At 51.2% G+C, this 23,909-nt stretch overlaps 1 protein-coding gene across 29 annotated transcripts in view; it reads left to right on the top strand.

Moving 5' to 3' along the window:
* SSBP3 (single stranded DNA binding protein 3) overlaps positions 1–23,909 on the top strand; it is a 168,446-nt gene that overhangs the window by 139,836 nt on the left and 4,701 nt on the right. For 6 of the 29 annotated variants that reach the window (XM_081493053.1, XM_081493063.1, XM_081493069.1 and 3 more), the window contains 8 exons: positions 1,436–1,495; positions 5,641–5,707; positions 5,824–5,900; positions 14,648–14,712; positions 15,390–15,438; positions 16,054–16,089; positions 16,602–16,656; positions 17,956–18,026. In XM_081493053.1, the coding sequence (XP_081349179.1) occupies positions 1,436–1,495; positions 5,641–5,707; positions 5,824–5,900; positions 14,648–14,712; positions 15,390–15,438; positions 16,054–16,089; positions 16,602–16,656; positions 17,956–18,026 (480 nt within the window). Of the gene's footprint in view, positions 1–470; positions 552–1,435; positions 1,496–5,640; positions 5,708–5,823; positions 5,901–14,623; positions 14,713–15,389; positions 15,439–16,053; positions 16,090–16,601; positions 16,657–17,955; positions 18,027–23,909 lie in introns of all 29 variants that reach the window. The other 23 variants (XM_081493049.1, XM_081493046.1, XM_081493051.1 and 20 more) reach the window with 19 other exon arrangements.

Below are 23,909 nucleotides of genomic sequence, written 5' to 3' on the forward strand. Positions count from 1 at the left end.
TGGCAACCCACTCCAGTATTCTTCCCTGGAGAATCCCCATGGACAGAGGAGCCTGGTGGGCTACAGTCTGTGGGATTGCAAAGAGTCAGACATGACTGAGCGACTAAGCACACACACTCACTGAGCGCCCTGAGCCTGTCTCAACCAACGTATTTAACATGGCAAACTCTGCTCTAACGGCAGACCATGCAGGCCTAGTCCTGCGTGCTTCCACAGAGGAGCTTGATTTTATTTGTGGTGCCTGGAAATCCCCCGTGAATGTGTTTATCAGCTTCTCTCCCTCCCACCCGCCCTTTTACACCGTTGAGCCGGCGACCCAAGCAGCAGCTCGCACCTCCCCGCCAACCAGAGCCTGCCGCCCGCACGCCGCCCGCCCTTCGTTTTTGGTTTAATTTTTGTTCTTTTAAGCTTCTCCTGCGCTTCTTCATGTGCTGTGATCTATAACCTGCCTCTACTGTCTGGCCTCACAGGGTCCTCCGGGGTCACAGCCCTCGCCGCACGCACAGCCTCCACCTCACAATCCCAGCAGCATGATGGGACCCCACAGTCAGGTAACGCACTGTGGCTCGCCCGCCCGCCGGCCGGGGGGCGCGGGGCACCAGGAGGACAGAGCCAGCAGAGGAAAAACAAAAATCAAAATGTGCTCTCGCCATTGCCTTTGAGGATTTCCTGACCAAGGAGATTCCCCCTTCTCCCAATATATATCTTTTTTCCCCCCTAAAGATAGTCTTCATTCCTTGGACATCACACCCTGCTTGGATATGAAACCAAAAGAAAAGGAGAACTGTTTCTGTGACCTTGTCAGCGGCCTCTGCGTTTTTTTTTTTCCTCTCTCACTTTTGGTTTGGTTTTTGAGTTTGGTTAACCATTGTTTGTAACCAAAGCTGCATCCTTGCCTTCTCCGTTTGCACTCTTCGCTGCTGGGAAAGCTTTTCTGCCCATTCCTCTGCATCGAGTTAGGGCGCCCGCTGTCCCCTCACTGTTGCCTTTGTGTATCTCCTCCCCCCTTCTCCCTGCTCCCCTTCCTTACCCCCTTTGTCAGTGTCGTGTGAGTGTGTGTGAGTGCGCGTCCAGCTTTGTCTACACACTGGAAAATTTCCTGTACAAGTCCCTTTGGGATTCTTCTACCTGCCCTTACCTACAGCAGAGGTCTCCCCTTCACCCTGCACTGATGTAACTGCTCCTCCGTGTCCTGTGCCAAGCCCTAGCTGCTGCCCAGGCACCCAGAGTAGAGCTCTCAGCAGACGCATGGTGTGCCTCTGGCACTCCCTCCACCCAAAGGAAGTTTTGCCCGGAGGGACAAGGCCACCGGGAGGAAGACAGTTTAAAAGATCCCTAGTTGTAACAAAACTGGACTTTGTGGAGTGGCGCGCGTTTGTGTCTGTCACCGTTCGGTACTGCAGGCTGTCACTGAACTAACGCCCTGTAATTGCAGCCTTTTATGTCACCGCGATACGCAGGCGGCCCCCGGCCCCCGATCAGAATGGGAAACCAGGTACTGTACCTTTTTGTGTTCTCTGCCCTCACTCGGCCACCCTTGACCCCAGCTGGACTTGGACTCAGAATCTGCAAGAAGGGTTGGGAGGTGGAAGGAGAGTTTTAACTAATGTGGGAGGCAGCTGATAAGCAGGTCCCCGGAGAGGACCATGTTTCTTTCTATTCAGTGCTCCACGCAGCCGCACCCCCCCCCCACACACACATACCGGCATCGTACCTGCCTCTCCCGGTGGGCAGTGGGCAGCGGGGTGTGAGTTCAGGGTTTCTGCTCTTCTAAAGAAGGTGGGTAATGCCTCAGCTCCTCCCTGCCAGCCCTTTCTTGGAAAAGGATCTTCCTCCTTAATGAAGTTAATTGACAACGTGCATTTTTTACCCTGGAAGCTTTTGAGAATTACCAAGGCTGGTAAATATAATCCTGCTATTAAGGGGAGAAATGGCCCGTAGGAATGCTTCGATCAGGAGCCTGAATGCAGCGAGCAGGACATTTGTGAGTTTTTAAGTAATATCTGCCTGCTTCCCAGACCCAACTCAAAACAAGAAAGGATTTATTCGTGTAATTTGGAACAGTGGTCTGCTTATGGGGAGGGCTTTTCAGCCTGGGGTTGTATGCCTTATTCTGCCCCATTAGGGTTGACAGTTCTAGGTGGTCTGGAGAAATTGGTCCCCAGCTGCCTTCCGTGGTTCAGACCATCCAAGGGCAGGAGGAGAGCTGCCAAAGTGAAGATGGGTATCTTCTTTTGAGGGTAGACAGGCTTTGAAGAAATTTAAAGAAACATCAGGGAAATTTCATTTCATGCCCCAGTATTTCTGTATACGTAATTCTTAGAGTGACCTGGCAGAAGCCCATCAGGAAGTCTGACAGCAATGCCAGCACCTCTAGCTCTTGTTGCCTTTGGAGCTGGTAGGTCAGTCACCAGCTAGATTGACATTACCTGAATGGACTCCTTTCGTTCTCAAGAAAGCCCCTTTAGTGAGATATACGAGGACTTTGGAGAGATGCTCATAACCAGGGGACTCCAGTTTTAAAGTTAAATAGCCTGCCAGTTTCCACTTATTTTTTTTCCTCCAAAAATCTTTTCTTTCCTATTTTCTCTGGCATGAAGGGGGAAAACTTAGACAAGAATTAGAGGCCCAGCTTTTTAAGCAAAGAGGGACCCCAAGATATATCACAGATGAGGAAACAGAGGGTCACAGGGGAACAGTGACTTCCTTATGTGTCCCAGTGAGCTGGGCTCGTGTTAGTCTCCAGCTGCCCTGGTTCAGTTAGTTTTCATAGTTGTAAATGTGTTGCCCCTGCCTTTGTTCTTAACAGGCCATTAAGTGGACCTTCTCTGGCCTCACATGCCAGGGCCCCAGCAGCAGCTCTCCCTCCTGCCCATCCAAGGCTCTCCTTAGCCCGAACTGCACCCTCCTGCCCCCAGGAGAGAACAGATGCTTCCTTATCATAATTGTGGTCCTTCCTCCAGCAATTAAGGAACGCGAGAGGAAACATGTTTGTTTCTATTTATCAATTAAGCATGAGCAAGTGCCCGAGAGAGCAAATGGAGAATAAATCCATCATCTGTACCTCGCATTACAAATCAATCAGGCTAACCTCCCTACCACCCTCCATTGGAAATCTATTCAGATTTCCAGTTTCCTGTGGACGCAAGAATTTTTGTCCTCCAGGCAGGGATGTGTCCCTTTCCCAGGAGTCACCCCTGGGCATCTCTTGGAGCATGCCTCAGTTGGGGCTCCTGGTTCCACGGGAGCCTCTATGCCACCTGAGTTAGCTCAACCTTCCCCAGGGCAGGAGAAGGAAGAAGCAGCTCAGGCTTGCATGACCTCCTGGGTTAGGGTGATGGAAGGGCCCTTAGGGAGACCAGGAGCTAATAAGGATCATTGACTTTGGTCTGGGTTTGGTCCCTGGGTCAGGAAGATCCCCCGGAGAAGGAAACAGCAACTCAACCCACTCCAGTGTCCTTGCCTGGGAAATCCCACGGACAGAGGAGCCTGGCAGGCCATAGTTCATGGGGTTGCAAAGACGACTGAGTAACTAACTCTTTCTACTTAAAAGTCTTGCAAGGCCATCCTCCACCTGCCTCCCTGGCTAGGGGTTTGGCGCCTTGTACAGAGAGCATTGCTGTGTTTCAAGCAAGGATAGCTGAGTGGATGGCGAACAGTGGGTTTCAGCAGGGTTTAGGAGAAGAGGGATAGAATCTGGGGTTGTTGGGCAGCCCTCACATCACATCCCAGTGGAGCCCCCGCCCTACCCAGCCCGCTAACTTGGGCACGCAGCCGAGTGACTAGCAGATGCTGCTGGACTTCGTCCGGCCTCTGGGCAGACACTTGCTGCACCCACCCCACCGTGCTGGAGGCGAGGCACCGGCCTACTTCCAGGAGCCTGTGGAACAGCCCCAGAGCATCTCTCTGCCCAGCAGGCCCGAGCGTGTGTGCATGGCAGGCGCTTGCAGTCCCATGTACAATGAGCCGTTATTCTTCTTCCTCACACCTGGGGGCTTTGGCTCTTGCAGTGCAGACCCTTTTACCTTGGTCACTACACACCTTACTGCCCTGGTAGAGGAGGCCCAGTGCTCATCTCGGGGTCATTCCGGTGAGAGAAGTGACTCCGGGTCCCGTCTGGGCCTCTGGGCAGCCCTGCCCTGCTCCGGAGTCGTGACACACAGTAGGGTTAGGGGAGCCCAAGGAAGAGCTTCTGGCCTGAACTGATAGTCAGCACTGGGCTACCTGGACAGGAAGCGGTTTTCTGATCCTCGTGGCCACTCCACCAGAGTTAGATGGGGGCTTACCAAGACCTCCCAGCACCTCAGCACCCCAGGAGCCCCCAAACCAGACAGCTTCAATGGCAGGCCTTCCTGCGTCCTCTCAGAGTTCTGTAACCAGGCTTCAGAAATATCCCAAACCCCCAAGTGGGCAGACACTAGCCAGCCCAGTGATTCAGAGCTTGGGAACTCGGAGGAGGAAGCAGAGCTGGGAGAAAGCAAGAGGTCAGAACAGCTAACACCCAGAGCCAGAGAGAGAGAGACTGTCCATAGCCCTGGGCAGATGGAATGGCAGGTATGGAATGCCACTTCCGAATAGCAAGTACCCCCATGCTGACCTGACCCTCCCTCTCCCCAGACACACGCACACACACACACCCTATTTATTCTGAAGGTAAACTGTGAGAGGTTATCCCTTTGTTTCCCACCACCTCCTTCCAAAACTGGTTGGGAATTCCCTGTTGGGCCGACAACTCCCCACCAATCCCGCAGCACAGTTGGGGCTGGGGGACCCTGGGTAGTCCAGGGTCCCTGACATGGGTGCCCCGCTTTCACAAAGGCTTTCCCCCCAACCTGAGGCCTGTAATTAGTCCTAAGGCATGGGGTTCCCCCTGCCCCCCACTGCCGCATTCCCCCCAGCTCTGCTTTTCTCTTGTTTTGTATTGCAGTAAAATAACTTCAGTCTCAAATAAAGAGCTTTGAAGGGGTTTTCATAGCGAGTGTGCTAAGTGTTAACTCAGGAACCCCGTGACCCTCCTCATCTCTAGAGTGATCACACCAGCATCCACCACATGCACCAGGCTTTGCGGGGGATGGGTTCTCATTCAGCATCCTGCTCATCCTCTCCCAGAGGCTGCCTCCTCCACCCCTGGGGTCAGAAGGTAGCGTTTCATGTGCTGGAAGGAGTCAGGAGTCCTGGGTGTTCTTCCTGGCCCTGCCCGCAGGGCTGTCAGACCTCTGGACCTCAGCTCCCCCATCGAAATCTCAAAGACCACCTTGTTCATCCCCTATTCCCAATTTAGTGTTTGACCTAAACTGCAGAGACTGGAGTTTGGGTGGTAGAAGGGAGAGACAGTGCTGCCTCTGAGGAGTGTGTGGTGGGCGATGAGGCCGGAGTGGCGCTCGGCTCCGGCAGGTATGCAGACCCGCGAAGACTCACAGATGGAGCCCCCATGCTCACCTGCGCATGCTGCAGTTTCCCTAGCTCCAGCTGGAGCTGCCTGTCCCCTGGGGGACCCTCTAGCCGTCGGGCAGCAGGAGTGGTCTCAGGGAGACCCTAAGTGGCCCTAATGGTCAGGTGGGGAGATGGGGCAGGCAGGTGCACCCACCTGTGCCCCCACTGTGGGGAGCAGCACTCAGCTGCGTCTTCTATCTCTTTCAGCCTCCGGGAGGAGTTCCTGGGACACAGCCACTGCTGCCCAATTCCATGGATCCCACGCGACAACAAGGTAGAGGGGGCAGGGTGGGCTGCTGGGCGGATGGGGGGCGTTGGGAGAGGCTCTTCCTGCCCCACTGTCTGCCTCTCCTTCCTTCCACTCATGCTCACTGCACCTCTGTCACACAGGTCACCCCAACATGGGAGGATCAATGCAGAGAATGAACCCTCCTCGAGGAATGGGGCCCATGGGGCCCGGCCCACAGGTAACCAACCGCCAGTCTGTCCGTCCATCTCCCTAGCCATCTATATGCACCCACTTTATCTCCTCTTTCCTAGTCTGTCTGTCTTTCCACGTCTCGTAGCTCGTAAAGGTGAGGGGAGAGGGCATGACTAATGCCCCAGTGGCCCTTTCTGCCCGTAGATGGGCAGCCCCCCAGCAGAGTTGAGAGGGACACCCCTCCGCCATGGAGTTGGGGAGGAGGGGCACCTGGGAGCCTTCCATGGGGAGGACTTGAGGAATTTGGAAGGCAGGGGTCTATGTACCCAAGCAGCTTTGTGGGTCCCCAGAGCTTCCTCCCACCCTGGGCGGGTGGACCTGAGCTGGCTCAGTGGTCACCCAAGGCAGGATATTACATTATTCTGTCTGCAGCTCACCATTTGTCTGACTTTGGATGAATCACTTTGACCTTGGTGGGCCCAGCAGGCCCCAGTGTCCCCACCTGTCCAGTGCGGGAGGTGTGAGTCGGTAGACGTGGTTCTCAGTGGTATACCTCTCAGCTGAGAGGAGGCCAGGCCGGCCAGGGTCCCAAAGTGCACTTCAACCCAGAGCTCTTGCCGTGTTCATATCCCAGGCTCCTGCCTGAGCTTTCTTTTGCCCAGAGGGGTTCTGTTGCCAAGAAGGACAGTTTAGAAACCTCTGGAAGAAATTATCTCTAGTGCCCTGTCTGTCCCTTCACAACAACTCAGTGGTCACTCCTTGTGACCCAGCTCTGTACCCTCAGGTCCCCAGGTCCCATAGAACCATCGGGCAGGGGTCTGACAGGCCATTCCTGTTCTAGAACCTTCTCACCATTGGCTCCCACTCTTCTGAGTATTTAAGTGTGGCTCTGGGTCCTGCGGAAGCTGTGGCAGAGAATTTGCTGTGTTCTGCCCTCCTTGGGAATTCTCTGAAGTCTGCCCCTCGAAAGCCAGAGTCTGAGTAAGGAGATGGGTGTTTCAGAGTGAGAGCGGGAGAGCCTGTTCTGGGGTGTTCCTTCCCTTCTCTTCTGCCCTGCCTGGAGGCCCGCTTGCCTGTCTTCCTTCTGCTTGTGGGTATTTGGAGTCTCTGGGCCCCTGCACAGGTTTCTGGTTCCCTGGCAGTGGGGTTGTGCCCCCGCTCATGCATGCCTGCCTCCCTTTTGTAGGAAGAGGTGTCTGCCACACCCCACAGTCCTCCACTCTGCCCAGAATTGTATTTACAGCACATCCAGCCGCTGCTTTCTTCCCGGTGATGGCTGTAACATCTGTGGTGTTGAAAGATTTTTAGGGAGGTCCTTGTCTTTCGATGGCCCCATAATCCTGAAAGGAAGCAAGCCCACACCGGTTGTAGCTCCGGTTTTCTTGTTTTCTTTTCTTTCCTCAAATCCCCCAAAGCTTGTGTTTTCACCAGCTCCTTTTAAGCCACCGGAGTGGCCCCTTCCTGCCAGGAGGCCAGCTGGAGCTGACCTCCACAGGAACCCGTGGGAGGGCGGCAGGGTCTGAAAGCCCAGCATTCCTTGTCCTGAGTCAGAAACTTTCAGAGTCCTTAGCCGCGCACACTAGATCCTCCTGGTGTGCAAATCAGCAGTGGCCTTGGACTTCCAGGATTGTCCTGGAGGAGGTCTTGGGGATGCAAGAGGACAGTGTACTCCACCCCTTGCCCTGCTGATTCTTGGAGACTCAGCAGCTGCATCTGTAAAGTGGGACGGAGACCAAGACTGCCTTGTAGGGTTGCTGATAGGAGGAGGCATGAGTTGTTGGTGCGAGGCTTGGCACAGTGTAGCCTCTTAGGAAGCAGCTCGTGTTTTCCAACTAGGGGGCTTAAAACCAGTGCTGAGGACTCAATCTGCTTGTGCTGGGTGATTGCTTTGTGTTTCTTTTTTTTCTGGCAAAGGCCATTAACAGTTGTTAAGCCTGTAGTAATATTGAGGTTCCAGAAGCTGGGAATGGATGTTATCAGAAGGCCTGAGACCAGAGTGTTCCGGAAGTCTAGGACTTCCTCCCGGCTCAGCGGGAGTCTCGGTGTGTCCGTGTCCCTGACCAGGAGTCTGGCACACTCTTGTGGCATGTTTAAAGAGGTGGGGCTCCTGCAGCCTGAGGTCTTGCTGAAAGGGGCCCTCCTGGCCTCACCGGGCAGGATACAGGGATAGAACTCTTGGGGGCTCAGAGACTGGTGCCCAGAGGGGTGGGAGAAGCAAGCTCAGCGGGGAGGCCAGCTGGCCGTCCTCACCCCACCAACCTCAGAGGCTCCGAAAACATCTCTCCTGTTCTTTTTTTCCTCCCCTGGTTTTATGGAGATATAATTGACATACAGCACTGTATAAGTTCAAGGTGTACAGCATAGTGACTTACATCAGAAAATGATTACCACGATAAGTTTAGTGAGCATCCATCATCTCATATAGATACAGAATTAAGGAGATTGAAAATTTTTTTTTCTTATGATGAGAGCTTTTAGGATTTACTCTCTTAACAACACTGGTGTGTAACATACAGCAGTGTTAGTTACATTTTTGATGTTGTACATTACATGCCTAGTACTTATCTTGGGAGTCTGTGCCTGTTGACTTTCTTCATCCAGTTCTCCCTCCCCGCAGCCTTCTGCCTCTGGTAACCACAAGTCTGATCTCTCTTTCTATGAGTTCGTTTTTGAAGTGTAATTGACCTACAACACTATGTTAGTTCCTTTACACAACTTAGTGATTCAGTATTTGTGGACATTTCAAAAATGATCAACACAGTAGGTGTAGTTCCTATGATGTGTCATCATGCAGAGATGTTACATAGCTATGGGCTGGACATTTCATTCCCATGACTCAGTTTATTTTGCAACTGGATGTTTCTACCTCTTAGTCTCCTTCACCCCCACTCTCCTGCCCTCTGGCAACCACCTGTTTGTTCTCTGTATCTATAACTGTTTTCTGTTTTGTTATTTTTATTCATTTGTTTTGGTTTTTAGAGTGCACATATGAGTGAAACCATAAGTGTTTTTCTTTATCAGACTTATTTCATTTAGCATATTGCAATCAGTGTCCATCCATATTGTCACAGATGACAAGGTTTCATCCTTTTTTGTGCCTAAGTGATATTTCTCTGTGTGTGTGTGTGTGTGTGTGTGTGTACCACATCTTTGTCCATTCATTCGTTGTTGGATACTTGTGTTGCTTCCATATTTTGGTTATTGTTTTTTAAAAAAATGCAATGAATATAGGGGTGCATATATCTTTCTTTTTTTAATTTATTTTTATTTTTGACTGAGCTAGGTCTTCGTTGCTGTGCAGGCTTTCTCTAGTTGTGACAAGTGGGGGCTCCTCTCTAGCTGTGGTGCTTGTGCATCTCATTGTGGTGAATTCTTTTGTTGTGGAGCACAGCTTCTAGGGTGTGCAGGCTTCAAGTAGTTGCAGCATGTGGGCTCAGTATTTGTGCCTCACTGGCTCTGGAGCTCAGGTGCACAGGCTTAGTTACTCTGCAGCATGTGGGATTGTCCCAGACCAGGGATCAAACCTATGTCCCCTGCATTGACAGGTGGATTCTTAAGTGTTGGACCACAAGGGAAGTCCATGTATATCTTTTCTAATTAGTGTTTTTGTTTCCTTCTTTTCCCATATCAGGCTTCCCTGATAGCTCCGTTGGTAAAGAATCTGCCTGCAATGCAGGAGACCCCGGTTCAATTCCTGGGTTGGGAAGATCCCCTGGAGAAAAAGGATAGGCTACCCATTACAGTATTCTTGCGCTTCCCTTGTGGCTTAGCTGGTAAAAAAATCCGCCTACAATGTGGGAGACCTGGGTTTGATCCCTGGGTTGGGAAGATCCCCCGGAGAAGGGAAATGCTACCCACTCCAGTATTCTGGCCTGGAGAATTCCATGGACTATATAGTCCATGGAGTCGCAATGAGTCGGACACGACTGAGCGACTTTCACTTTCGGTTTTCCCATATCTCTTGTGCCCTACTGGGTAAGGTGCAGTATCAAATTCCAGAGCCAAACCTCCCTCAGAGCAACCCAGATGTCATCACTGGCCCCTCACTGGGGGCAGAAAGGCCTGGCCCTGAGTGAGCCTGGACCTGGGCAAGATTGGGTTATAAAATGGATTGCAGGTTCTGGGGTCAGCCAAGGAGTGGGTATCACAAAGCCTAGAAGTTTTGGACCCCTAGGGTGCAGTTGGGCAGAGGACAGGACCCATCCCCAAGCCCTCTCTCTGTCCCCTGAGGTGCTCCTCTGGTCCCTCCAGTGGAGTAGACAGGAGAGGGATGAGCTCAGAGCTTAGTGCTGGAAAACATGGTCCCGGCTGCACTTTGGACTCTTGGGGCCTCTTGTCCCTCATCTGCAAAATGGGCAGCCAGGTGAGGACCTCATGGGACTAATCATGAGGCTGTAAGACACAGACTACCGCTCGAGGCTCCACGAGGCACCCCACAGATCCCATTGCTTCCCTGGAACCTGGGTTCAGAGAGGGAGGCCTGTCTTGCCATGCCTGGGCTAAGAAAGGCGACCAAGCCCCTTTAGGCAGTCTTTAGTAAGCCCCACCACATACACTTGCTGAGATCAGACACAAAGGTGGGAAACCTTCAGCCTGTTGCTCCAAGTGGGGAATAAGATTGCTAATAGTGGGACCGCTCTAGAACTTTCTCAGCAAAGAATAGGTACAGTGTGGGGTTGGGACTATAAAACCGAATGGAGTGACATGGTACTTCTTGAGGTTGTGTTGCATTTTAGCCTAAATGTCACAAAGGAACCAGTAAACTAGGCATCAACCTGCCCTTTGCCCTCAGTGTCTTGGGCAGATTTTACTCTGGTTTCCTGAAACAGCCAGTGCCAAAAAGGAGGCAGTGTTTCCACTTAATTGTTTTTCTCTTTAAAGATTTATTCCTATGCCTGTGTCTGGCGAGAACTTCTGGCTGAATTTTTCAAAAGTGAATCCTGTTAGGATGAGGCTGAAACTGCCCGAGCTCTGCAGGCTCCCGTGGCAATGATGTATGGCACCCAGACCCCACGGGGCCACTTTCAACGCTTCTGGTATTCCTGGTGAGGTGGGGTCAGCACAGCCTAGAATCAGATCGCCATCCTGGCATTTGAGAACATTCAAATAAGGGATAACCCACCATCTAGAGACAGACCTTTTCCACCAGGAGAAGCTGCATCTCCCCTCTGATCCAGGACCTGAGCAGAGACCTCTGAACAGAGACCCCAGAAAGAGACAGAAGGATTGTAAATGAGGCGAGAGCATCCTCAGCTGGTGAGGAAGAGAGTGGAGTCACTTGAGGCACTTTCTGGGGTGGCCCCTTGGAGGCCTCTCAGTAGGGCTGGCCAGGCTCTGCATGATTAGAGGGGGTGGAGGGCGGGTCCAAAAGCACAGGAAATGGCCTGACAGCCTGGTGTCCACTTTGACAGGTCCATCCTAGAGACTGTTCTCTCAGGCACCAGGCAGCACCAAGAAAGAGCCTCTGTGCCAAGGAGTTGCAGGAAGCAGTAGCAGGCCCAACGCCTGCTGGCTGCGGGTGCCTTCCAGCGTGGCTGTGCACCCGGCTCAGAGCGCGGAACTCAGACCAAAAGGCCGGGTCCTGACCCTTTATAGAGTTCCTGACGGTGGCTCCGACCCCTCTACCCAGGGCCTGGGGTGACCTAGTTGGAATAAGAAGCCAGGTGGGAAGATAGGCAGGCAGACAGACAGACACATACCCGTGGATGTGGCCGTCCCCATGGCTGTACCCCAGACTCCTCCAGGTCTCCAGCTGCCCCATCCCTGCAGAGCAGTGCTGAGGGCAGAGGAAGAGGAGTGTCCAGTGGCAACCACACCTCCGAACCCAGTGCTGAGGGCAGGCGGGCACTAGGAGAAGAGAGACTATTTCTACTGAGTCTGAAGCTATGCTCCTAAGCCCGCCCATCCTCTGTGAAAAGGCTGGTGTCTCTGATTTGGAAACTTTCCTCCAAAACCTGCCTTTCAGCCCTGACTTACTGTATAGCCTTGGGTGGCGAGTCTTTGGCTTCCCTGGGCCTCTAGTTTGTCATCTGTGAAGTGGGACATGTGAGTGGCCCTCGGGCTCTGGGCCTCTATAGGAAGTAGGAACTGGCAGCCTGCTCGCTCCTGGGCAGTGGTCGTGCTGGCTGCTGAGGGGTCAGCTGAGAACAGCAGCTGGTGCACACGGAGCCTCCCCTTAGGGGCTGTGTGTCCAGACGTCTTTCAGGAGCGAGCACCCTACTAATGCTCTCCTCACCCCACTCTGCTGCTGCGTTGTGGGCTCCTGCCGGCCCCTGGGCCAGCCTTCTGCTCTCACCCCTCAGTGCAGCTGCTCTCCTGGGCACGAGCGGGAGCAGGACACAGCTGCAGCCCCTGGAGGAGGTCTCCGTCTGGGAGGCCTTTCGGATTGGCCGGGCTGCACACAGTGAAAGAGTGGGCTGCCCAGGGAGGCCGTGAGCTTCCTGCCCTGAAACAGCGGGAGCCAGGCTGTTGTGGACAGGGGCTTCAGTGACTGTACGTGGGCTTAGAAAGGGCCCTGGAAGACCTAATGCTCAGGGCAGCATTCAGGGCTCTGGTGTTTTCTCTGCCAACATCCCACATCAGCACACACCTCTGAGGGCTGAAGGAGCTCTTTAGAGCCATCATTTCATTTGATCCTCTCATGACCCTGTAAGGCTGGGCTCTTTGTCCCCATTTTATGGACGAGGAAGCACAGCAGAGGGATTGCACACTGAAGCCATGGTGATCGCTGCACAAGAGGCCGTCACTCTGCTTCTGCGCCCGAGTGTCATAATCTTTAAAGCAGGGATGGTAATGAAATGTTTGTGGGTTAAATGTAGGTGATACAAAGCCCGTAGCACAGCTTGGCTTGGAGGAAGCCTTACTGTTATTTGGGTGCTTTGCCAAGAGTCAGGCTGAGCCAGGACAAGTGCTCCCATGTTCTACCCTCAGATCCAAGGCTCTGCTCACCACCCATGGCATCATCTGTAGGGATGGACTGGCCCTGCCATCCGCAGATCCTGCTATGGTATGCTCCAGGGCAGGCACACGTTTTCTGGCCCAGGGACTCAGCTCTGAGCAGGTGCAGGGGATGCTGGGCCCTACACATGCCGGCTGCCTAAGAAGCCTTCCCCTGCTCCCTCCACCCATCTGCTCTGTGCCAGCCAGCCTGGGGCTGCTGCTGTCTTTGTGCACACCCACAAAGCCCCTCTGGACACTCACAAGGCCCTCTCTGACCAAGCCAAGGAGGTGGCCCCAAGATGGTCCCTGGCTGAAGAACCCGCTACCAGCCTGAAGGCGGCTCTCTTTGTCAGCTCTGGCTCTTGAGCCCCCTGTTGTGTCCCCCTCCCTCACAGATGTGTGATGTAGAGAGCAGACCCTGAGACCCCAGATCCAGGATTAAACCCCAGTGGAGGCATTAGCTGACTGTGACCTTGAGCAAATCTTTTTCTCTCCAGACCCTCAGTCTTCTCTTCTATAAAATGGGAATAATACAAGCTTCATGGTGTTGTTACAAGGTCCAAACCAGAGGTTGTATATTACGTGCTCAGTAAAAAAAAAAAAATAGCTAATGCTGGCTGTTCCTTTGCCATCAAAATTCCACCCAACCCGATACTTTCAGATTATCCTGTAAAGGCGGAGCTCAGGCTGCAGTCAGCCTCATTGTACTTTCCATTCCTTCACTTCTTCATTCCTTCATTGATGATTCAGTGCCCAGTCTGCGCCGGCTGATATGTGGAGTGATGAGGGACCGGAAGATCATTAAGATAGGGTTACCACCTTCCAAAGGGGCTCACAGTCCAGTGGGAGAGGTGCACACGTGACCACGATAGTAAGCCAGTGTGCTGCAGGCTGTGCGGGGGTTGTGGGGAGGGGAGTTACAAGACACTATGGGAGTGACTAGGATGGAGCAGTTAATCCCACGGGATGAGCAGGGAGGGCCTTACAGAGGAGGTGCTGTTTGAGCTGGGTATTGGAGAATGTGTAGGAACCTGCCAGGCAGAGAAAGGAAGCTTATTCCTGCAAAGAACATAGCTCTGGAAGAGGGGAGTCAGGGAGAGAGATGTCAGGAGATGAGCCAGGTGACAGGCCTGAGTGCCTGGTCCGGACTCCCTTTTACCCACCCCACTGCCATGACGGGCTGTGCCAAGGTGAGTTGGGACCAAGTTCTGTGCAGATTCTCTTCTTAAATGGAACAGTGATTCCCTTGAGCAGAGAGACCATTTTCTTCTTGGTCTTCCAGTCCTGTGCCTGTTGCGGGCCCCACATGCTGACAGTTGAATTAGGCAACTGCGTCGGGGGACAACCGAGACCCGGGGTGGGTTGGGGTCTGTCCACACCAAGGCTTGGGAACAGCCGCTGGACAGGCCTTTCAGATGCATGCCTCCCCTCCACATGCAGCCTCCGGCCTGCTGGTAGTTTGTTCTCCCTGAGTTTCTAAGGTGGCTGGTGGTCACCAGCTGGTCCTCTTGCTGAGTCTGTTCCCCTTTCCTGCCTGAGAACTGAGGGCAGGTGCCGACCAACATCATGAGCGCCTTGCTGGACGCCCGTATGCTCCCAGGAGACCCATCCTGAAGCCCCTGAAGATGCGCCTAAAGCTGTGACGATCCCCCTGTGCTGGATTGTCATTGTGGTCCTGTCAGTTGGTTCCCACCCCTCGTTTTTTTTCTTTTTTTTTTTTAAATGAATGTATTACTTTTTCATCAGATCCTTTTCACAGACTAACCCTCTCCCTTATGTTCTGTTTGTTTTTCCCTCTCCTCTCTCTGGTGCCCCTTCTCCTTCTCATAGACTGACCCTTGGTTATCGTTGCAGAATTACGGCAGCGGCATGAGACCACCACCCAACTCCCTCGGCCCCGCCATGCCCGGGATTAACATGTAAGGCCATACCCCTGCTGGCAGCCTGGAGCCTGTGGGTGTCCCTACCCTCTGTTCCCCCCGAGAAACTCATGATCGCAGTAATCACTGACACCTCTCTGGACCTCTGTCTCCTCATCAGTAGAGTGAGAATGTTGAACGTACTGGTGACAAGACCTCATAGACCCCCGTATAGGGGATCTGTGTGCTTGTCTATGCCAGGCACAGGTCTGAGCTTGCTTCATGGATTAACTCACCTCATCTTCATAATGACCCTGTGAAGTGCTTAGTATTATGCTCTGTTGTCAGATGGGGTAACTAAGGCACAGAGGGGTGAAGTAACTCGCCCAGGCTCACGCCGCTATAAGTGGCAGGGTCAGGTTTGGAGCCCTGTACCATTCATTGAGTGGTTCAGTGCTGTAGCACTTTTGTGGTAGTAGATCCCTGTGAGTATCTGTGTCCTTCTTAGGAAAATGCACTTGCAGAGGAAATACTTTTCTTCACAAATTTTGCGTATAATGTATAGGGGTCTATAGATTTCTACCCATGGAAGTACATGTTTTTACCCCAGTCCTAGGACTGTATGAAGGACTTCCTGTTAGTGATTTCGACCCTCTTGTTCTGCTCCTGCTGGCACTACCCGTGTTGGCATTTATAGCATCTTTTTCATTGTTTTCATCTCTCTCTCCTTCTCTCAGGGGCCCGGGAGCTGGCAGACCCTGGCCCAATCCTAACAGTGCTAACTCAGTGAGTACCCAGGTTGGGGGTGGGGGGTGCTGTTTGCTAGGGGTGGGTGAGGTTCCAGGGTGCAGGGTGGTTCCTGTCCCCAGGTTGGAGGTGTCACGGGGAGTGGGATGCAGCAGGATTCCACCTGATGCTTCCAAGGAGAAGCCCACCTGTAAGGGGAGATTTGAGAGTACCACGCTGGACCGATCAGGGGCTCTGTAGAAGCTGGGGTGTGAGCTGGGAGCCGTGCTCAGAGCCCTGTCCATGTAGGGACTCCTGCCGGCCTCCTCTTCCTTGGCAGGGCAGGCCTTCAGTACTCAGAGGAGGGAGCTGGGAGGGGGCTCGGCGCAGACAGTCCAGGGCAGGAAGCCAGGGGGTGGGGCTAAGCTCTCGCTTTCCTGTCCTTGAACTAGAGGGTCTCCTGCGCCCAAGGTTCCCTGCCAAGGCTCTGGGACCAGTTCAGTATAGGAACGGGACTGTGCTTACATCCCTGGCCTTCCTAGAGACACCAGGCGGCTCATTGTGTTTCCTGTCAAGAGTGGGGTTGTGTCCCCAAGAGGATTTGGAAGGCAGAGCACACGTTGCCTGTCGGAGGAGGTGTCTCTGACCCGTGGTTCACCCCTTTCTTGTTTCTAGATTCCATACTCCTCCTCATCACCCGGTACCTACGTGGTGAGTGTGTGCAGGTTTTGGGCATTGCATGTCTAGTCCTGTGTGACTGCGTGTGCAAGAGTATCAGGGTTGAAGGGATCCCTTGTCTCTTTGTTTTCAAGACATGTTATGAGCACAGATTCCAAGCTATGCTAGAATTTACTGTTAGTATGCAAGTGCCTGTAGCTTCTGGTGTCCCAGAAGGCCCCACACAAGACCGAGACTTCATCCAGGGGACTGACCAGTAGGCCAGTCAGCTTCCACCACAGGCCTGTGGTTTCACTGGGCTCCGTGCATGTGAGCGTACACGCACACCCGCAGCTGCCTCCTGGTTTAAAGAAGGGAAGGAGGGAGTCCAGTTCCCCCAGGCCTTAAACAACTGGGTTCTGTATGGACAGTGGTGGCTGAGTGAGAGCTAAATGTGGGTCTGGGCCCCGGGTGAGCACGGACTGCTGATGTGGCTGGAGCTCGGGGCCTCTCCCCACATGTCATCACTGTGGGTTTCCGACATCAGTTTTTAATCTTGTCTCCAGGGACCCCCTGGTGGTGGCGGCCCCCCAGGAACACCCATCATGCCTAGTCCTGCAGGTAAGAAGGCTGAGGGATGGGTGCCTCTGGAGGAGTAGGAAGTCCTGGAGGGGCTCTGGTACAGAGCCAGGGCTGGCTGGCCACTCTTCCTGAGCAGTGCGCCCCTCACCGGGCATCTTGGCATCAGGGATTTAGTGGACAGGAGACCCTGGTGCCACCAGCCCACCCTGTGGCTTCAGCTGGGGCACTTCTTGGGGCAGAGCAAGGAGATCCAAGAACGAGGGTCTCGCTACTCTTGACTCCCCCTGGTCAGAGAGAATCCTGTTCTGGTTGTTGGCTTCTCTAGATGACTGGAAAGGGGCTTTGGGGTTCTGGCCTCCTGGGCCTAGGACTCTGCAGAATGATGCCTCTTGAGTGTCCAGAGCTCTTGGTTTCTGGTCCTCTATATCAGAGATCCCTTTTTCCCTTTTTCTTCAATAGAAGAGGGCACGTGTACTCACACACATACAGCATCACAATTGTGTTTCTTTCCCAGCTAAGAATAGCGTACCACCAACTAGAAGAAATTCAGCATGCCATCTTTACCCACCCCCAAAATAAAAAGTGAGAGGTAGTTGGATTTCTGCCTGAGAAGTATGGTGCCTGCTCCTGATATAAATATGTTAGCTGATTTCCTCGGGAGACTTTTCTGGCTAATTGGGGAGACAGAGGGGTCCCTCCACCCCCTCCTCTGCTCCCCATGGCAGGAAAGCTGCTCGGCAGCAGGGGTGGGGTTGGCGGCGGCCGTGAGGCTCCCACTCCGGCTCCCTATTTCTGCTGCTGCATTTTTATGAGCTGCATGACCTACATTCAGACTGGGTCACATTAAACCACTCCATATGTTACTGCGTCTCCAGCCCCATCTCGGCCTCTCCCTCCTGCCCCATCAGCTTGGCAGGGTGGCCCTTGGGTCATCTGTGGTGTCGGTCTTTCCCAGTGTGATTAAAACTGCCAGCCGGGGGTCGGGGAGAGCACAGGTGGTGGTCGGGCTGCGCCTGCGTTGTCCCAGGCAGCATCTGGGGAGCACACTTGGTTTGGGGTGGAGTGGGGTGAGGGGGGCGGAGACGATTTTGCCGTGTCCACACTGCCGTCCAGAACCCTGAAATCCTTCCTTTCAGGGTTGAGTGGTTTTCACAGTTGAATTTTCTATGATTAAAAACTTTGTGAATCTTCATTAAATACAAATTAGCCAGAAAATGCTGGTACTTAGAGGAAATTTTAGGTGATAAAATACAAAAGAATGAGTTCAAGTGCCATGAGTTTGTTTTAATTAAGCAATGAATTAATCACCCCGACTTGCGGGTTTCCACTGTTCTACAGATTCAACAAATTCCAGTGACAACATCTACACAATGATTAATCCGGTGCCGCCTGGAGGCAGCCGGTCCAACGTAAGTCTGCTTTCTAATAATTTACATATCAGATACCATAACAAATCATAATTAACTTCATCAGCTGAGGGGAAAGCAAGTTTAATTGATTTCAGCCATTTGTTACCAAAGATGAATAAAATAAACCATCAGAAAAGTGATTAACTCTTGGGCAGCTTGGTTCCCATTTCATAGCTGGCAGGGGGTGGCAGAGAAAGGGGTGGAGTGATCCCCACCCCTCCGGTCAGAGCAGGGTACCCAGCCTCACTGTGGGTACCCCCCTGGTGCCCAGCCTCACTGTGGGGACCCCCACTGGCCTGAACGGGGTGTTGGTGAGGAAGAGCACAGGCGGGGGGGGGGCACTGGGGGGGTGGTCTGGGCCAGTCCCTGCTCAGCGGACTGGCTGTACACCTGGGCGATGATGCCTCACCCTCTCTGGTCTGTTCTTGGCTGTGGAGCTTGCAGTGGAGGCCTCCAGGTACCTGCCTGCCCTGTCCCTCTGGGAGCCCTCTGCCTCTCCTCGCACCCTTCCCTCATCTAGAAACCACTCCCTCCCTTCTCGGCCCCTGTGTTCCCACCCTGCTGGTGTTGTAGCTTGGATACCTCCTTTCCTGGTCCCTGCTCACCGCTGCCTCTCATGTTGCCGTACTGGACTGTGCAGCTGTGGCCTGTCTGCCTCTCCTGGCTGGGAGCTCCCTAAGGACAGGGCTGGTCTGGCAGCTCTTCCTGTCCAGGCAGGAGAGGCAAATCCCACTGGGCTTGCCCTGGTGGAGCTCAGGGTGTGGAAAGGATGCTGTCGTGTGACCACATCAGTAGTTCAGGGACAGTGGAGCGAGAGCGTGGGCTTGCGGCTCCAAGGTTGGCTCTGGCCTTTAGGATGCTCTGTCTGGTTCTGCTGGTTCGGTTCCTGGTATAACTCCAGAATCACCCCATGTGTCAACAGCCCTGATTGTAGGCTGCTCAATGCTGGACACTGTGTATATTGCAGCCTCTGGGTGGGAGTCGTAGGCCTGCCACCTGGGGGTGCCAAGACGAACCTTACCTGGATACCATGACAGAACTGTGGGAACCATGCACCTCACCTGCCACTCCACCACCTTCTCTCCCCGTCTCTCCGAGGCAGCTAGTACCTCCCATACCCCTGCCTCTCCCTAGGGTGGCCAACCATTTGGATTTTAGCACCAAAAGCCCTGTGTCCCAAGAGATGACTTCCCGGGACACAAAAGTCTTTTCAAGTTTTAGCAATGGATGCAGAAGGCTGCGCAGAAAAGTACAAGACCCATTTAGCTGCCCCAAAGACAGGACTGAGCACATGAAAATGGCATAGACTCCCCTCTTCCCATGGTCGCTGTTGCCATATTTTCCCAACCACAGATGCCAGCGGTCGTGGTCTGTGGCTCTCAATGATGGATCATCCATGTTGCATCACTCCGAGGGGTACCACTCAACTGCACAGCATCCAGGCCCTGGCAGAATCGCCTTTGACTCTGCCTGCAGTTTAACTGTTAGGTTTGTGTCAAGGTAGTGCAGATGTCATTTTTCGCACTGTGAGTATCGTGGTCATGTTTTCTAAGAGCTCAAATAATGAAAATGAGAACGATGAGACCACTAGCCCTAGTGTGACCCTGACATGTCCAAAAAAGAGAGGCCTGAATGAATTTTAATGACAGGTGTGAGGACACACAGACGTGCATCAGGGAGGCAAATAACCAAAATGGAACGTACTGGCAAGTGTGTAGAAGAGGTGTGGGTAGAGGAGGGGTGGGAGAGTGCATGGCCGTCTGGGACATGACATGCACATCCCTCTAAGTCAATCACAAGTTTTGTGTGTCATCCAAAGAAACACCAGTCCTCAGTGTAGAAACGTGGCTGCCACACTGGCGGGGGCCATGGCCCTGAAATGATCACTGTCATCAGGTTGGTCCCTTGATGGCTCCATGAACTGAGAAGATTACATTTCCTGATTCAGAGGCTGCAACTGAGTCCTCCGGGTAAACCGAAGGGGAATTTTGGTGACAAGTGTGTTGGTCCTTCGTGGTGTGTAGCTGAGTCTGTTACATCATCCCAACAGTCGGGAAGCTTTCTTCCTCAGATCAAGTGGTTCATCAGACCATCTCAATAAAACTGTGTCCCTAGCTTTTAGTCACTTTGACTTGAAAACTGGAGCTTCATCTTGATTTTTTAAAAAGAAGACGTTAATGAAGTGTGGAAGAGAAATAAAATATTACTGTTCTTTTGTCCAAATACAAACCGTTTATCTGCTCATTTATCTGCATATTTGGCAGACAGTGCAATTAATTTGGCAAGTTTCATTTAGTCCATGAACTTCTTACCTGCTAATTTCCCCACCCACCTTGTCCCTAACAATGCTGCCAAGGGGGCTGATTTGCTTGCCTGTGATAATCCAGCTTTCATAATGAAAAGTTTTGGTCACTTGTCGATTTGCTCAAAACATGCAGAAACAGATTTTTGAGTTTATAAAAAAGAGAAGGCCTCGGACACGTGCCCACAGATGACTGGCATTGTTGCTGGCTGCAGAGAAGATGTGAAAACGTCAGCCTGCTCTGATGCTCTTCTCTTAGAAACACTGTGAGATGAGAATGTGGGAAGGAATTATAATAAAGTAGAAACATAGCTGCTGCTTCTCCAGAACTGTTTGATGATCTTCAAGAGGCTACCAGGAACCCAGGTGAGGCTGAGTAGACTGCGCTTGAGCTGTTCAGAGTTGTAGAGGGGCTGTGACAAAGCCTTGTACAGCCAGAGTAATGGCTCACCTTTTGGAAGTGAGACTGCTTGAGAACTCAAAAAGTGTTATAGGCAAGGGCAGCCAAGTTAGCTAAACTTTCTAAACATTTTTATTAAAACTGTGACTTACTTAGAATGCAGCTTATTTCTCACAATTTCAAATTACCTTTGTGCTTTAAAACCATTTTCCCTGAGAAAGAGAGGTTTAATTGATGATGACATCCGGTGTGCTCAGAATGTTTAGAAATGACGGGCACCGTAGGCAGGCACAGCCCATCTGATGAGCTCCTAGGTGAAAAGGGCCTGACAAATGGCTGACCTTCCAAAACCCACCTGTAGATACAAAGTGGATGGACATCTTTGGAGAACTGGAAGCAGATTCCTACAGATCCAAAACCTGTGTGCTTAAGTAAAATCCTAAGCACTACATGTGCGGACGTTCTTGTGGAGCGGAGAGTTTGGTGTTGCTACGTTGGACTGACACCAGTGCTTGATGAGAGCCGAGTGGCAAGTCAGTGCATTTTCTGTTTGACTCTCTTCAGTTTTGCCCTACATGAAAGGTGTCCAAAACCTGCAGGCGGTTCAGAGAAGCATTAGTGGAAAAGCAAGCACCATTTATGCCTTGTTGGGTGCCTGAAAGTGAGATGAGTCCCTAGCAGCTCTCTTGAAGCCCCCTGGGGAAAAACCTGCCACAGCTCTTGCTCTGGCCACATCTTCTCAACATTTAAATATCCAGGTTAAAGAGTTAAAGTAATTTACTATGTCAGAAGACATATTATAAAGTGTTATATTTTTCCCACACATGTCATTTGTTTAACTAGTCATCCTACTGTTTGCCACTGTTCACTAGTTCAGCTGTTCTTTAATAGAATTTGAGTAACAGAAAAGTAAATAATACAGAATCAACAACTGGATATCCACATGCAGATGAATGAAGCTGGACTACTTCTTTATAACATACACAAATGCAAAAATTAACTCAGAGTAGACCCTAGGCGTAAATGTCAGAGCTAAAACTATCAAACAGTTAGAAGAAAATGTGGGAATAAATCTTTGTGACCTGGGTTAGCAAAGCCTTCTTAGCTATACTGAAAGCACAAGTGAGAAAAAGTAGCTGCACTGGACTTGATTAAAATTTAAAATTCGTGCTTCAGAGAACACTGTCAGGAAAGTAGAAAGACAGCCCACAGAAAATATTTGCAAGTCATACGTCTGATAAGGGTCTTGAATTGTAAATGTTGTAAAGAATTCTTAGAACCCAATAATAAAAAAACGAACCCAACTTTAAAATGGGCCAGGGATCTCAATAGACATTTCTCCAAACTTGTACAGAGAACCAATAAGCACATGAAAAGATGATCAATGTCATTAGTTAATAAGGAAATGCAAAACAAAACTTCAATGGGTTATCACTTCACACCCACTAGGATGGCTAGAATCAGACAGATAATGAGTGGTGTTGGTGAGGATGGGAGGAAATTTGAACCCTCACATGCTGCTCATGGGAACATAAACTGGTGCAGATGCTGTGGAAGAGCCTGGCAGTTCTTCGATAGGTTAAGCAGTTACTGTGACCCTTATTTAACTTACATGCAGAGTACATCATGAGAACGCTGGGCTGGAGAAAGCACAAGCTGGAATCAAGATTGCCGGGAGAAATATCAGTAACCTCAGATATGCTGATGACACCACCCTTATGGTAGAAAGCAAAGAAGTACTAAAGAGCCTCTTGATGAAAGTGAAAGAGGAGAGTGAAAAAGTTGGCTTAAAGCTCAACATTCAGAAAACTAAGATTATGGCATCCAGTCCCATCACTTCATGGCAAATAGATGGGGAAACAGTGGCTGACTTTATTTTTTTGGTGCTCCAGAATCACTGCAGATGGTGACTGCAGCCATGAAATTAAAAGACATTTACTCCTTGGAAGGAAAGTTATGACCAACCTAGACAGCATATTAAAAAGCAGAGACATTACTTTGTCAACAAAGGTTCGTCTAGTCAAGGGTATGGTTTTTCCAGTGGTCATGTATGGATGTGACAGTTGGACTATAAAGAAAGCTGAGCAGAGAAGAATTGATGTTTTTGAACTGTGGTGTTGGAGAAGACTCTTGAGAGTCCCTTGGACTGCAAGGAGATCCAACCAGTCCATCCTAAAGCAGATCAGTCCTGGGTGTCCATTGGTAGGACTGATGTTGAAGCTGAAACTCCCAATACTTTGGCCATCTGATGTAAAGAGCTGACTCATTGGAAAAGACCGTGATGCTGGGAAAGATTGAGGGCAGGAGGAGAAGGGCATGACGGAGGATGAGATGGTTGGATGGCATCACTCAATGGACATGGGTTTGGGTAGACTCTGGGAGTTGGTGATGGACAGGGAGGCCTGGCGTGCTGCAGTTCATGGGGTCGCAAAGAGTCGGACACGACTGAGCGACTGAAGTGAGTGACCCTGCAATTCCACTCACTGGCATCTACCCCAGAGAAATGAAAACATTTCCACACAATTGTATACAGATGTTCACAGGAGCATTAGTCACAATAGCCCCAAAGTAGAGACAACCTCAATATTGCCTGATGAAAATGTAGTACATACATAAAATGGAATGTTATTTGAACATAAGAAGGAATGAAGTACATGATACATGGTTACAACATGGATAGACCTTGGAACATTTCACTAAGTGAAAGAAGCCAGCCACAAAGGTCATATACAATTTATATGAAATAACTAGAGTTGCTAAATGTATGACACAGAGAATAAATTAATGGTTGTGTGGGCCTGGGGATTCAAGGGGGAATGGGGAGTGATGGCTCATGCGTACAGAGTTTCTTTTGGGGATGATGAAAATGCTCTAAAATTGATTGTGGTGGTGATGGTACAACTTGCTAAGTACACTAACAACCACTGAATTGTATACTTATTAAATGAGTCAGTTGTATGTGGTTAAAAATAGCATGAAAATACACATAATATAATTTAAGATACCTGTTTTTGAAATACATTTATGCAGCTGTAATACATGTGCATAATTGTTTACTATATTATAAAATTTGGGGATTTAAAAAAATATTTACGTATTTTATTTATTTGGCTGCATCAGGCCTTTAGTTATGGCAGTCAAGATCTTTTGTTGCAGCACACAGAATCTCCAGTTGTGGCGC

This window comes from Giraffa tippelskirchi, chromosome 5, assembly GCF_054371585.1.
Source record: "Giraffa tippelskirchi isolate mGirTip1 chromosome 5, T2T-mGirTip1v1.2.pri, whole genome shotgun sequence".
NCBI classification, from domain to species: Eukaryota; Metazoa; Chordata; class Mammalia; order Artiodactyla; family Giraffidae; genus Giraffa; species Giraffa tippelskirchi.